Below are 15906 nucleotides of genomic sequence, written 5' to 3' on the forward strand. Positions count from 1 at the left end.
GAGTGGTATTCTATTACTCTCCCCCACCACCTCCCATTGCTATCCAGTACTGTACACATTCAACCCCAACAAAAACTATGATTGCTTGATTAACAAAGTCATCACATAAAGTATTTCAGTTGATCTTTATGTTTACCTTGCTTGCACCTGCACTTATCACTTCAAATTGTTCCAAGTATGGGGTAAGGTTTAATTTTAAAACTTTTCTCAGTGTAGTTCCAGAGTCTGGAGTCAAGTCATAGCCTACAATTTCTGACATCTGTTTCCAATGACGAGCTCTCATTCCTGGATTGCACAGAATGGAGACAGTAGGAATATATTCCTAATGGCAAAAATATAAACAAAATGAGTCACTCATTTGACTTCCACACATATAGATTCTATAGATGAAGCCTTGATGGTATAAGGATCACATTTCTTCAGTTTATTTAATACATTTCTATCAGTACAATCAAAACATCAATTAGATTTGGAAGGAGAGAGATACTAAGAAAATGAACCTAAAGTTCACCTGCAAAAATAAGCATGTAAAAATAGCCAGGAAAATTACAAGAGTAAAAAAGGAGAATGAAGGGCCAGGCGCAATTGTTCATGCCTGTAATCCCAGCACTTTGGGAGGTTGGGGTGGGAGGATTGCTTGAGCCCAGGAAGTTGAGGTTACAGTGAGCTAAGACTGCAAACTGCACTCCAGCCTGGGTGACAGAGTGAGGCCTTGTCTCTATTTAGGAAAAAAAAAAAGGTATTATTTCAGAAATTCAAATTCATTATACTATTTGCAGAAATATATAATATATAGTTATAAACACACACACATAGCGTGAATGGGGAAAATATCTGTGCCAAAATCCCAAAATGTAACAATGTTTTATCTCTGCTGACTGACACCTGCCTTGGCCTCCCAAAGGGCTGGGATTACAGGTATGAGTCACCATGCCTGGCTCCCTATTTTATATTTATATGAGTCATGTTTTAATTTTGTATAAGTAATAATATGGTAAATTTTTTTAAATTGGAGGACAGACCCCACAGAAATACAAACTACCATCAGAGAATACTGCAAACACCTCTGTGCAAATAAACTAGAAAACCTAGAAGAAATGGATAAATTATTGGACACATACACCCTCCCAAGACTAAACCAGGAAGAAGTTGAATCCCTGAATAGGCCAATAACAGGCTCTGAAATTGAGGCAATAATTAATAGCCTGCCAACCAAAAAAAGTCCAGGACCAGATGGATTCACAGCCAATTCTACCAGAGGTACAAGGAGGAGCTGGTACCATTCCTTCTGAAACTATTCCAATCAATAGAAAAAAAGGGAACCCTCCCCAACTCATTTTATGAGGCCAACATCATCCTGATACCAAAGCCTGGCAGAGACACAACAAAAAAACCAGAATTTTAGACCAGTATCCCTGATGAACACTGATGCAAAAATCCTCAATAAAATACTGGCAAACCAAATCCAGCAGCACATCATAAAGCTTATCCACCATGATCAAGTGGGCTTCATTCCTGGGATGCAAGTCTGGTTCAACATATGCAAATCAATAAACGTAATCCAGCATATGAACAAAACCAAAGACAAAAACCACATGATTATTTCAATAGATGCAGAAAAGGCCTTTGACAAAATTCAACAGCCCTTCATGCTAAAAACTCTCAATAAATTCGGTATTGATGGAATATATCTCAAAATAATAAGAGCTATTTATGACAAACCCACAGCCAATATCATACTGAATGGGCAAAAACTGGAAGCATTCCCTTTGAAAAATGGCACAAGACAGGGATGCCCTCTCTCACCACTCCTATTCAACATAGTGTTGGAAGTTCTGGCCAGGGCAATCAGGCAGGAGAAAGAAACAAAGGGTATTCAGTTAGGAAAAGAGGAAGTCAAATTGTCCCTGTTTGCAGATGACATGATGGTATATTTAGAAAACCCCATTGTCTCAGCCCAAAATCTCCTTAAGCTGATAAGCAATGTCAGCAAAGTCTCAGGATACAAAGTCAATGTGCAAAAATCACAAGCATTCTTATACACCAATAACAGACAAATAGAGAACCAAATCATGAATGAACTCCCATTCACAATTGCTTCAAATAGAACAAAATACCTAGAAATTCAACTTACAAGAGATGTGAAGGACCTCTTCAAGGAGAACTACAAACCACTGCTCAGTAAAATAAAAGAGGACACAAACAAATGGAAGAACATTCCATGCTCATGGATAGGAAGAATCAATATTGTGAAAATGGCCATACTGTCCAAGGTGATTTATAGATTCAATGTCATCCCCATGAAGTTACCAATGACTTTCTTCACAGAATTGGAAAAAACTACTTTAAAGTTCATATGGAACCAAAAAAGACCCCACATTGCCAAGACAATCCTAAGCTAAAAGAACAAAACTGTTGGCACCACGCTACCTGACTTCAAACTATACTACAAGGCTACAGTAACCAAAACAGCATGGTACTGCTACCAAAACAGAGATAGAGACCAATGGAACAGAACAGAGCCCTCAGAAATGATACCACACATCTACAACCATCTGATCTTTGACAAACCTGAAAAATCAAGAAATGGAGAAAGGATTCCCTATTTAATAAATACTGCTGGGAAAACTGGCAAGCCATATGTAGAAAGCTGAAACTGGATCCCTTCCTTATACCTTATATGAAAATTAATTCAAGATGGATTAGAGACTTAAATGTTAGACCTAAAACCATAAAAACCCTAGAAGAAAACCTCGGCAATAACATTCAGGACATAGGCATCGGCAAGGCCTTCATGTCTAAAACACCAAAAGCAATGGCAACAAAAGCCAAAATTGACAAATGGGATCTAATTAAACTAAAGAGCTTCTGCACAGCGAAAGAAACTACCATCAGAGTGAACAGGCAACCTACAGAATGCGAGAAAATTTTTGCAATCTACTCATCTGACAAAGGGCTAATATCCAGAATGTACAAACAACTCAAACAAATTTACAAGAAAAAAACAACCCCATCAAAAAGTAGGCAAAGGACACTTCTCAAAAGAAGACATTTATGCAGCCAACAGACACATGAAAAAATGCTCATCATCACTCGCCATCAGAGAAATGTAAATCAAAACCACAGTGAGATACCATCTCACACCAGTTAGAATAGCGATCACTAAAAAGTCAGGAAATGGCCGGGTGCAGTGGCTCATGCCTGTAATCCCAGCACTTTGGGAGGCCAAGGCGGGCGGATCACGAGGTCAGGAGATCAAGGCCATCCTGGCTAACACGGTGAAACCCAGTCTCTACTAAAAATGCAAAAAATTAGCCGGGCGTGGTGGCGGGCGCCTGTAGTCCCAGCTACTTGGGAGGCTGAGGCAGGAGAATGGCGGGAACCCGGATGGCAGAGCTTGCAGTGAGCCAAGATCGCGCCACTGCACTCCAGACTGGGCGACTGAGCAAGACTCTGTCTCAAAAAAAAAAAAAAGTCAGGAAACAACAGGTGCTTGAGAGGATGTGGAGAAACAGGAACACTTTTACACTGTTGGTGGGACTGTAAACTAGTTCAACCATTGTGGAAGACAGTGTGGGGATTCCTCAAGGATCTAGAACTAGAAATACAATTTGACCCAGCCATCCCATTACTGGATATATACCCAAAGGATTATATATCATGCTGCTATAAAGACACATGCACACGTATGTTTATTGCAGCACTATTCACAATAGCAAACACTTGGAACCAACCCAAATGTCCATCAATGACAGACTGGATTAAGAAAATATGGCACATATACACCATGGAATGCTATGCAGCCATAAAAAAGATGAGTTCATGTCCTTTGTAGGGACATGGATGCAGCTGGAAACCATCATTCTCAGCAAACTATCACAAGAACAGAAAACCAAACACTGCATGTTCTCACTCATAGGTGGGAATTGAACAATGAGAACACTTGGACACAGAAAGGGGAATATCACACACTGGGGCCTGTCATGGGGTGGGGGGAGGGAGGACGGATAGCATTAGGGGATATACCTAATGTAAATGACAAGTTAATGGGTGCAGCACACAAACATGGCACATGTATACATATGTAACAAACCTGCACATTGTGCACGTGTACCCTAGAACTTAAAGTATAATAAAAAAAATAAATAAATAAAATCATATACATCATATGCTACAGTTTATCTAAAAAGATAGAAGGATAAGAATATATATTCGCATTGTTATATATGTAATAAAACTCTGGAACTATACACAAGAAGGTAATAACATTGATCACCTGAGTTATACAGGTGAGAACCATGAGGAGACTTTTCAGATACATCTTTCTCTATTTTTTAGACCATGCAAGTGTATTCAACATTGAAAATAATTTTTAAGTTAAAAAAAAATCAGGCAGTCATGAAAACTCTGAGATGACTAGACATAGACAGGAACAATGCTTGCATCCAATCACAGAGTTTGCGCTCTGGACATGTTGACAGTGGAAATTTAAGGATGTATTACTGACTGTCAAAAAGCTGTTCTTATTCTCTCTTTATAAATGAGAGGACCAAGGCACAAGTGGCTAAATATCTTGCTCAAGGTATGCCACTGCCAAGTGGAGAACTGTGCTATAACTAAGCAGTGTGGTTCCAAATCCTTCCCAATAAACTGTTACCCTGTGTTGCTGCACTTAGTGTAGGCTAAGTGGTCTGCCCTAGTAAATTTATGCCCCCCCCCTTTTTTTTTTCGAGACAGAGTCTCACTCTGTTGTGCCCAGGAGTGTGGCGGTATAATCATAGCTCACTGCAACCTCAAACTTCCACCTCAGCCTCCTGAGTAGCTGGGTCTTCAGGTGCAGCTGAATTTTTTTTTACCATGCCTGGCTAATTTTTTATTTTTTGTAGAGGTAGGGTCTCACTATATTACCCAGGCTGGTCTTGAACTTCTGGCCTCAAATGATCCTCCTACCTTGGCCTCCCAAACACTGGGATTACAGATTACAGGTGTCATCCACTATACCCAGCCTGCTTCCAAACCTTTCTATTTCTCCTCATTAGCACTTGGTGATGAGAATAGCTCTATCAAGGCTTTCTTGAGTAATTTTGGAGTCTTGCTCTGTTGCCCAGACTGGGCATGCAGAGGCATGATCTCAGCTCACTGCAACCTCTGCCTCCTGGGTTCAAACGATTCTCCTCCCTCAGCCTCCTGAGTAACTGGGATTATAGGTATGTACCACCATGCTCAACTAATTTTTGTATTTTTAGTAGAGATGAGTTTTCACTATATTGGCCAGGCTGGTCTCAAACTCCTGACCTCAGGTGATCTGCCCACCTCAGCCTCCCAAAGTACTGGAATTACAGGCATGAGCCACCGTGACTGGCCTTGAGTAATTCTTAAGATTCAGAATCCATAGGTCAACAATTTATCTGGACTCAAAAGCCTTCATCTAATCATTTTGCAAATGCTAAAATTTTTTAATGTATTCATCTAGGAAAAATAGTTATAACCTCACTTCAAAGTTTGGATTATGCTGAATTAATGGTAGGCTATTTATCCTGTTTGTTTAGTTTTATTATAGTAAATTATAAACAATGGTATACTCTTCCTATGTTTTCCATAGGAAAATGACTTAGTGTCATTTTCAGAAAGTATGCAATCTGCCCTAATAGGTCTAAGCAATCTTCTGCTGCCTTTCTTGGGCTAGAGGAACTCTTTCCCCCAGTTTTGCCAGATCTGGCTTTATACATGTATTCTCCTTGATCTGCCCCAAATATGGCTGCCATTCACCACCCAACCAGCCTTTCCTACGCTCCATAGTGGTGCTTCATGATGAGGAGCTAAAGTTGTGGGAATGAGACACCAAAACATCAAAGATGCAAACAGATGTAATTCGAAAGATGAGAGGAATAAAGTGCCCTTACCTCTTCCTCCCAAAACCAATCACTCAGCTCTGTCACAAATACCCACGCCTAGAAGAGAGGTAGGAGTGAGTCAGAGCTTGACCAAGAGGCTGAGGCATAATAGCGGAATTTAAAATCTTATTTTTTCTGATTGTTTCTCCTCAGTACCTTCATTTGGCCATACTCCTTTGATTATAAGTGACAGAGACCCAATTTATTAGCAAAATGGGAAGAAATAGTGTCTTCTTCTTGAGCCTAGGAGTCTGAGGCTGCAGTGAGCTATGACTGTGCCACTGCACTCCAGCCTGGGCAACAGAGTGAGACCCTATCTAAAAAGTAATAATAATAGGCCAGGTGTGGTGGCTCATGCCTGTAATTCCAGCACTTTGGGAGGCCAAGGTGGACAGATTGCTTGAGCACACGAGTTCAAGACCAGCCTGGGTAACACAGCAAAACCCCATTTCTTCAAAAAAATTAGCCAGGCATGGTGGCTGTATTACCAGCTACTCGGGAGGCTGATGTGGGAGGATCACTTGAGCCCAGGAGGTGGCAGTGGCAGTGAGTCACCACTACACTCTAGCCTGGGCAACAGAGCAAGACCCTGCCTCAAAAATTATTAATAATAATAAATAATAAACATGTAAAACCAGAAGATAGGCTTTATAATTTATATATTAGGCAACAGAAAAGTTGAGAAGATAGCTATAATATTAAAATGTTATTATATACATGTATACCCTAAAAGCTTTTATCTGTTCAATGACTGTACTGCACATAGTGAGAGTAGGATTCTCTTTTGGTTCTTCTTCAATTTTCTCTTCTTCCAAAGACCGTTTTCTTGCTGCCTTTCTTTTTTCTTGCAATTCTTTCTTTAGCTTCGTTTGGAAAAACTTTAGTGTCTTAAAAATTTCTCGGGAAAACTCTTCCACATCAGCCTCCATGCTTTCCCCGTTGAGGTCCAAAAACACTCCATCCATCCACCTGAATTGAAAGAAAAAATATTATTAAACTCAGACTTTTGGAGTTTGAAGGGGCCTTAGAGATCCTTTAGGCTAGACCCCTTGTTTTAAGAGAGAAAAATGAGGGCAAGAGCTATTAACAGTTTTTCTCAGGCACACAAGTAGAGCTGATGGTAGAAAGACAGAACTAAAATAATCATTTTGACTATGCTGCATGTGCTAAAATATGTATCAGATTATAAATGGATGACTAACAGTACCCAAATAAAATGCAGATTCACATTACAGAAATGCAAATCAAACCACAATGAGAGACCATCTCCCATCAGCCAGAATGGCTATTATTAAAAAGTAAAACAAAAAAAACAAAAAACAGATGCTGTGGAGAAAAGGGAATGCTTATACAATGTTGCACTGTTGGTGGGACTGTAAATTAGCTCAGCCACTGTGCAGAGTAGTTTGGAGACTTTTCAAAGAACTTAGAACTACTATTTGACCCAGCAATCCCATTACTGGGTATATACCCAAAGAAAAATAATCATTCTACCAAAAAGACACATGTACTTGTCTGTTCATCACAGCACCATTCGCAATAGCAAAGACATGGAGTCAACTTAGGTGCTCATCAACAGTGGATTGAATAAAAATAATTCAGTACATATACACCATGGAATACAATGTAACCTTAAAAAAGAATGAAATCATGCCCTTTGCAGCAACATGGATGCAGCTGGAGGCCATTATCCTAAGCAAATTAATGCAGGAACAGAAAACCAAATACCTCATTTTCTCACTTTGAAGTGGGAGCTAAGCCCTAGGTATGCATGGACACAGAGATGGGAACAACAGACACTGGGGACTACTAGAGGTGGGAGAAAGGGAGGGGAGCAAGGGCTGAAAAACTACCTAGTAGGTGCTATGCTCACTACCTGGGAGATAGGATCATTTGTACCCCAAATCACAGTGTCATGCAATATACCCATGAAACAAACCCGCACATGTTTCTGAATCTAAAATAAAAGTTGAAATTATGAAACAAAAATAAAAATAAAATGCGGATTTGACTCCATACTTCTAATTTTGGGGGTAAACATTAGTGAAATTAATCTATTGTATTAAAAAGGGAATTGACTCTCAGAAACCAAAATGAAAACTCATATATTATATATACATTTTTCATGTCAGAAGGGTAATGTGCTGACATTGTAACAACGTTTGAGGGAGGCCACACCTCTCACACATGAGCATGAAAATCCAATCATTATGCTCATAAACCAGAAAAGGATCTCAGATATTATATTAGTAAGGTTAGTGGGACCTTAGCAGCACTGGATGCTTCTCCTATATGGTACCTGGTTCTCTTTCAAATGGACATATAAATCCTACTTTTAAACACTTAACCAAAAAAAAAAAAATCAATTTATATTTTACAAACTCTTTTCTGTCATTTGCTTGATTTTTATTACATTACCAGCAATTACCGTTTTTCTGATCGTTGCCACTTCAAAATAAAATTAAAAAACTTCTGATAGGGCTCAATGTTAACTTTTAATTTATCCAGTTCAGGATATTTTGTCAATTCCCACTTGAAAAGTTCCTCTTCTTTATTAATAAACTGCACTGCTTCTTCAGATTCCTGAATACGTTTTTGTAGTTGTCTTACATCTGTCACATACTGAAAGCAAATAATTTTTTGTCTTAAGAAATATTCAAGTAATGTTACAAAAATAAAATCATATGATACTGTGTACAATATGTTCTTGTATTTATACAACAACTTTATTTTTAGGCTGGAGTGCAGTGGCATGATCTGGGCTCACTGCAACCTCCGCCCCCCTGGTTCAAGTGATCCTCCCACCTCAGCCTACCAAGTAACTGGGACTACAGATGCCGACCACCACGCCTGGCTAATTTTCATATTTTTAGTAGAGATGGGGTTTTGCCATATTGGTCAGGCTGGTCTCGAACTCCTGACCTCAGGTGATCTGCCCACCTCTGCCTCCCAAAGTGCAGGGATTACAGGAGTGAGCCACTGTGCCTGGCCTATACAGCAATTTTAAATATTAACTTCACAGCATAACTATGATTGAGAGCAAAAGGTATGATGATGTCTACTCTACAAATAGAGAACTAAGTCACAAGAAAGACAACATAGCTCCAGTTCTGGGCCTAAGAGTCAGGTCTTTGTTTGCCAGCCTGGGCAACGTGGCAAAAGCCCATCTCTACAAGAAAATACAAAAAATTAGCTGGGCATGGTGGCACATGCCTGTTAGTCCAAGCTACTCAGGAGGCTGAGACTACATATAAAGTGTTTAAATAAATATTTATGTATTTTACTATATATAAATATATTAGATAAATATATATGTATCTATGTAATATATAGAAAATATATAGAGTAAACATAAAAAAGTAAACTTGCATTTGTCTATATTTTTAAATTTATGTTAACATGTCCTGTATGACTCTATGGGCTGGCCATAGCTATTGTCTTATACATTTATCAGACCTGTTGCATGCGCTCCAGCTCTGCAAATTCTGTAAACTCTTCCATGCGGCGTGATTCCTTTTCTATTTCCAAAATAAGTTTCTCTCTCTTGGCCATTAGTTCATTTTCTTTTTTATGTTTAGCATTCTCAATTAGCTTTTTAAAAGACAATTTAATCATGTTAGTTAATCTGTAACAAAGAATTACCAAGTCAGAAATCTAAATACTGTGTATAATCATAAAAACCATCAGAGAAGTAAAAATGGGCGCAAAAATAAAACAATGTCTATAATTAGTGATATAAAAATGCAAAGAATAATAAACCACACACAAAAACATTCCTCGATCTCCAAAGTGACTTTAACAACTTGTATTCATTAATTAAAATTTATTTTAATTTGTTGATTTAATAATAATAAAATTACCATTTATTGATACTACTTGATAGCCATGTATCAAAAACTATTAAATACTTTACCTATAATATTACTAGTATTATTATTCTCATTTCAGAGAAAAGAAATTGAATCTTATGGAAGTCATGTTCATGTTCACAAAATCATAAAAATCAAAACCTGGATGAGAATCTTGGTTTATCTGATTGAAGGCCACGTTTTTTATTACAATACTATCTTACCTCCCAATTCAAGATAAACTGGTTTATATTAGGACTTTTTCAATATCTGAAATACATTCAGTCTGATATAAAATTGTAAATCTTATCACTGTGATATTGAACTATTTAATTTATCTGAGTCTCATATTTCTCATCTATAAAATGGAAGAAATGGGAGCACGTGGGATTTTTATGAGTTAAATAATTGAATAAATGGAAAGCATTTTCTCAGTTAAGTGCTTCTATTATTAATTTATATAACAGTTCTGACTTTCTAAATGTCAGCCCCACTACTTACCAGACCTTGTGAGTTAAGCCTAACAGCTTGTCTTAAGCCTAGAGGGCCATAAGTGTGGCCAGTCTCAAACTCATATTGACACACAAAATTACTTTTAAAGTTAGATGGCCAGTAGATATGAAAATTAAATGTGAATGATGTGCTCGAAATGTCAGAATACAAAAAAAAAATGAAAAATATATTTACCTCATCATTTTCATCAAAGATGGGATTAATTTTCTTAGGCCACATGAGGACAGTTGCATTTAAAGCTAAGTCTTCTTGAGGAAATAGAAAAACATCTAAAAAGTAACTCATTTGGCGTTTAGATTCCTACAAAAGAAACTCTGGATATAATATGTCATATAGAAAATCTAAGTCATTACGAAAAAGAGAACAACAATCTCTAATACTTTTTCAGATTTAAATTTGACTCAGATTATTAACTGATATTTTATATATCACCCAAACCAGACGGGTATTTCAATAGCTGCAGTATTATTTATCTTGCTTCATGCCACATAATTGTATACTTTTATGCTAGAAACAAGGCTTTTAAAAAGTTTTCACTTGCAGCTGATTTAACATAAAGGAACTTTTGGTCCTCCCTTGTTTATGACTGAAAAATGTAATTAAATCTTCAGCAATCCTTTAACGTTGATTTTAAAGGATTTTTAATTATTTTATTCTTATAAATTTTTTTATTTTTGTATCTTTGATGACAAAGATTTTAGTATCTTTTGTTTTGTATCTTCAGTGACATCACCACCATTTTTGCCTACTTCGCCCATTGCTGTACGCAATAGTCCAGAATATTATGGTCTGTAACAGTTCAGAAAGAGTTGGAGGTGAGTAGGCCGGGTGCAGTGGCTCACACCTGTAATCCCAGCACTTTGGGAAGCCGAGGGAGGTGGATCACCTGAGGTCAGGAGTTACAGACCAGTCTGGCCAACATGGTGAACCCCCATCTCTACTAAAAATACAAAAATTAGCCAGGCGTGATGACGCACGCCTGTAGTCCCAGCTACTCGGAGGCTGAGGCAGAAGAATTGCTTAAACCCAGGAGGCACAGGTTGCAGTGGGCCGAGATTGTGCCACTGCACACCAGCCTGGGTGACAGAGTGAGACTCCGTCTCAAAAAAAAAAAAAGGAGGTGAGTTACAAAGAAAAAAACTCTTAAAACAATAGATTTATCTGAGTAGAGAGATTGAATATTTTTACCCTCTATATCTTTCATTGCTCTATAAGCTGTACTGTAGCACTAATTTTTAAGAACTAAAATACAGATTCAAAGGCAAATTTAAGGTTTTTGATTTTATATGATACGTATGTATTTTATATATTATATATAATATAGATATAAAATTATGTATTGAAAATAACATTAAATATGTATTTTGTACATTCTATATATTTTATATATACAATGCACATAGAAATAAAACTTTAAAATAAAAAATGATCCATGTAATTCATTATACTAACAGATTAAAGAGAAAAAGCATATGATCACCACAGTACATGCAAAAAAGGCACGTAGTGAAATTCAAAGTCCACTCATACTAATTTTTCTTTTCAAAAAACCTAGTAGCACATCAGCAATAGAAGGGAATTCATTAATCTGGCAAAAGTACCTGTATAAAACCTACGACAAATGTCATACTTAATAGTGAAATATTGAAAGCTTTCCCCTTAAGGTTGGGATAAAGACGGGAAACCTGTCATCCACTGCTATTCAACATTGTACTAGAGTCCCAGACAGTCCACTGTTGCAAAGAAAATAAACAAAGTTTTGCAAATGTGTAACATTTGGTCATGAAAAACAAAACTGTCATTATTTGCAAGTTATATAATGAATGGTACATGTAGACATTCCAAAATAATCTTCAGATAAACTATTAAAATTAAGAAGAGAAATTTAAAATATATAAAAATAGTAAAGTTACAATTTTTTTTTAGAGACGGAGTTTCACTCTTTTTGCCCAGGCTGGAGTGCAATGGCGCAATCTCGGCTCACTGCAACCTCCGCCTCCCAGGTTCAAGTGATTCCCTTGCCTCAGCCTCCCAAGTACCTGGGATTACAGGCATGTGCCACGACGCCCGGCCAACTTTTTGTATTTAGTAGAGACGGGGTTTCACCATGTTGGTCAGTCTGGTCTCGAACTTCTGACCTCAGGTGCTCCACCTACCTCCGCCTCCCAAAGTACTGGGATTACAGGCACGCATGGCCTAAAATTCAAAGTTTTAAATAGAAAATGTTAAAAGAAAAATTGAATGATGGGTATTAAATTAGTATATAAAAATACATTTTGGCATAGCATGGTGGCTCATGCCTGTAATCCCAGCACTTTGGGAGGCCAAGTCAGGCGGGTCATGAGGTCAAGAGATGGAGACCATCCTGGCCAACATAGTGAAACCCTGTCTCTACTAAAAATACAGAAATTAGCTGGGCGTGGTGGTGCTAGCTGGGTGTGGTGGCATGTGCCTGTAGTCCCAGCTACTCGGGAGGCTGAGGCAGGAGAATCTCTTGAACCCGGGAGGCAAAGGATGCAGTGAGCCGGGATTGCACCATTGCACTCCAGCCTGGTAACAGAGTGAGACTCTGTCAAAAAAAAATAAAGAAAGAAAGAAAAAGAAGGCCAATGGAACAGAACAAGCTGCCTCAAAACAGATCTATACATATATGGACACAGTGGGGATGGTCTCTTCAATAAATGTGTAATTGCTCATCTATATGGGAAAATATTTAAATTGGACCTCACATTATTTACAGAAATAAATTTTCAGGATTGAAACCTAAATCTGAAAAGCAAATCTAAACAGCTTCTAGAAAAGGGTGGAAGAAAAATATATTTGAACCATGGTGGCAGAGGATTTCTTAAACAAAATACAGAAAGCACTAGGTATAGAATAAAAGATCGCTCTTTTTAACTGCATTAAAATTAAGGCAACATGGCAAGACCTTGTCTCTAACAGAAAAGAAAGAAAGAAAGGAAGAAAGGTTAAGAAAGAAAGAAAAAGAAAAGAGAGAAAGAGAGAGAGAGAAAGAGGAAGGAAGGAAGGAAATAAAAGACTGCTCCATTTATTATAAAATAAAAGATTGCTTCATTTAACTGCATTAAAATTAAGGACTTTTGTTCATCAAAAACATCATTAAAAAATTAAATTACAGAGTAGATAAAAAGATACCTAATAATATATTTAAAATTACTACATTGAACTGTATACTTAAAAATGGTTAAAATGGTAAATTTTGTGTTATGTTTATTTTGCCACTTTTTAACTGCTACAAATCAATAAGGAAAAAGTACATAACCCAAAAAATAAACAAGCAAAATATATGTACTATCAATCATTTCACAAAAGAGGCACTCCAAATGGCCAATAAGCATATGAAAAGTGTTCAAATTCATTTCTTTTTAGGAAAATGCAAATTGAAAATACCATAACTTTCACCCAATAGACTGGCAAAATTTAAGCCATCTCACAATTGCAAGTAAGAATGTTAAAATAATAGACATTTTGTGCACTGCTAATAGGAGTCTAAAACTGGAACTACTTAGAAAAGAATTTTGCCTTAATTTGTAAAGGTGAAGAAAAGCATATCCTATAACACCTGGAAGAAATGAATGAATGTGTGCACTGGGATACATGTATAAAAATGTTCTCAGAAGCATTGCCAGTAATACCAGAAGCAGAAATAACCAAATATCCAGAACAGTAAAAATTTTAAAATAAATTATTGTATACAATGTGGAATGGATACAATATGGAATGGAATACTAGACAGCAATGAAAATCAGCTAAAGTTAAGGAACAATGACATTACTAACATAACATTGATGAGAGGCAAAAGAATATAAATAGTATGATTCCCTTTATATAAAGACCAAAATCAGAAGAAATTAACTATATTGATTAGAAATACATGTTTAAGTTGTACAACTATAAAAAAGAACAAGGAAGTAATTACCATAAAAATCAGAATTGGCCAGGCGCAGTGGCTCATGCCTGTAATTCCAGCACTTTGGGAGGCCGAGGTGGGTGGATCATAAAGTCAGGAGTTCGAGACCAGCCAGGTCAATATGGTGAAGCCCAATCTCTACTAAAAATACAAAAGTTCTCCGGGCATGGTGGCGGGTGCCTGTAGTCCCAGCTGCTACTCGGGAGGCTGAGGCAGGAGAATCACTTGAACCCAGGAAGCAGAGGTTGCAGTTAGCCGAAATCTTGCCACTGCACTCCAGCCTGGGTGACAGAGTGAGACTCCATCTCAAAAAAATAAAAAATAAAAAATCAGAATACTGCTAACATCCAGAAGACGAGGGATTATGATGGGTTTCTAGTGGGTTGGCAAGGTTCTATTTCTTTTCCTATGTGGCAGTTACTGGCAGTTTAGAACATTCCAAATTGTAGTTTGTGTTTTATGTAATTTTGGTATATGTGTTGTTTAACATTTTTTAAAGTTTTTTAAACAAAGAATAAGAGTCAAATATAGGTAAATAGGTACATAATCTTGTGCTGGAAAAGGTATAAGCACACTATTAAATGCAGAAACTATAAAAAAATTTTTTTAAATCTATATTGTTTAAGGACATACACACAATTGGTGAAACTAAAGAAATTCAAAGCTATGATTACTGTAAAAATCAACTGCTAATCTCTAGAGGAGGCCAGAGGAGAAGGAGAGGCATGGCGATCAGAAAGTTATATGCAGAGTCCTGGGGTGCTGACAATATCCTATTTCTTGACCTAGGTGGTGGCAATATAACCGCTCAATTTACAACTACTTGTGTAACTATATATTTTACACATCTTCACTATGAATATCATATTTCACAATGAAAACAAACCAAAATATGTAAATTAAAAGTTTCTTACCTGGATCCTTAAAATCAACTCTTCGATTCCTGTAGTCCGGGCTTTTTCTACATAAGATATCAGATCCATCATCTCTTCTGTTGTTTCAGGGACTTTTAATGCATGTTCTTTAATTGCTTCAAATTCACTGCAAATACTGACATAAAACTCCACCTTAATAGACTGATGTTAATTAATGTTATATCATAGTCAATAAATGTGTGTTATGATGATTATTATAAAATAAGAACGGCCAGGAGTGGTGGTTCACGCCTGTAATCCCAGCACTTTGGGAGGCCGAGGGGGGCGGATCATGAGGTCAGGAGATAGAGACCATCCTGGCTAACACAGTGAAACCCCATCTCTACTAAAAATACAAAAAAAATTAGCCGGGCGTGGTGGTGGGTGCCTGTAGTCCCAGCCACTTGGGAGGCTGAGGCAGGAGAATGGCATGAACCTGGGAGGTGGAGCTTGCAGTGAGGTAAGATGCACCACTGCACTCCTGGGCAACAGAGCAAGACTCTGTCTCAAAAAAACAAAAAATAAGAACTATGATATCCTAAAAATAATTGCTCAATTCACTAAATTACCTTAAAAATATTTAAGCTTGGCCAGGTACAGTGGCTCACACCTGTAAACACAGCACTTTGAGAGGCCAAGGTTCAAAAACAGCCTGTGCAACATGGTGAAACCCTGTCTCTACAAAAAAAATACAAAAATTACCTGGGCCTGGTGGCACATGCCTATAGTCCCAGCTACTTGGGAAGCTGAGGCAGGAGGACCACTTGAGCCTGGGAGGTTGAGCTGCAGTGAGCCATGATTGCACA

At 37.5% G+C, this 15906-nt stretch overlaps 1 protein-coding gene and 1 non-coding gene across 2 annotated transcripts in view; both read right to left on the reverse strand.

Moving 5' to 3' along the window:
- DNAH12 (dynein axonemal heavy chain 12) overlaps positions 1–15906 on the reverse strand; it is a 236638-nt gene that overhangs the window by 159660 nt on the left and 61072 nt on the right. The window contains exons 12-17 of the mRNA XM_033210211.1: positions 15101–15236; positions 10430–10555; positions 9351–9485; positions 8323–8516; positions 6620–6863; positions 137–322 (exon numbers count right to left, since the gene is read on the reverse strand). Of these exons, the coding sequence (XP_033066102.1) occupies positions 137–322; positions 6620–6863; positions 8323–8516; positions 9351–9485; positions 10430–10555; positions 15101–15236 (1021 nt within the window). The remainder of the gene's footprint in view (positions 1–136; positions 323–6619; positions 6864–8322; positions 8517–9350; positions 9486–10429; positions 10556–15100; positions 15237–15906) is intronic.
- LOC117084723 lies at positions 8021–8127 on the reverse strand. The gene has a single exon (XR_004437624.1). It is a non-coding gene; the product is annotated as a small nucleolar RNA U13 (small nucleolar RNA).

This window comes from Trachypithecus francoisi, unplaced genomic scaffold (genome assembly GCF_009764315.1).
Source record: "Trachypithecus francoisi isolate TF-2019V2 unplaced genomic scaffold, Tfra_2.0 Lachesis_group0, whole genome shotgun sequence".
Classification (NCBI taxonomy): Eukaryota; Metazoa; Chordata; class Mammalia; order Primates; family Cercopithecidae; genus Trachypithecus; species Trachypithecus francoisi.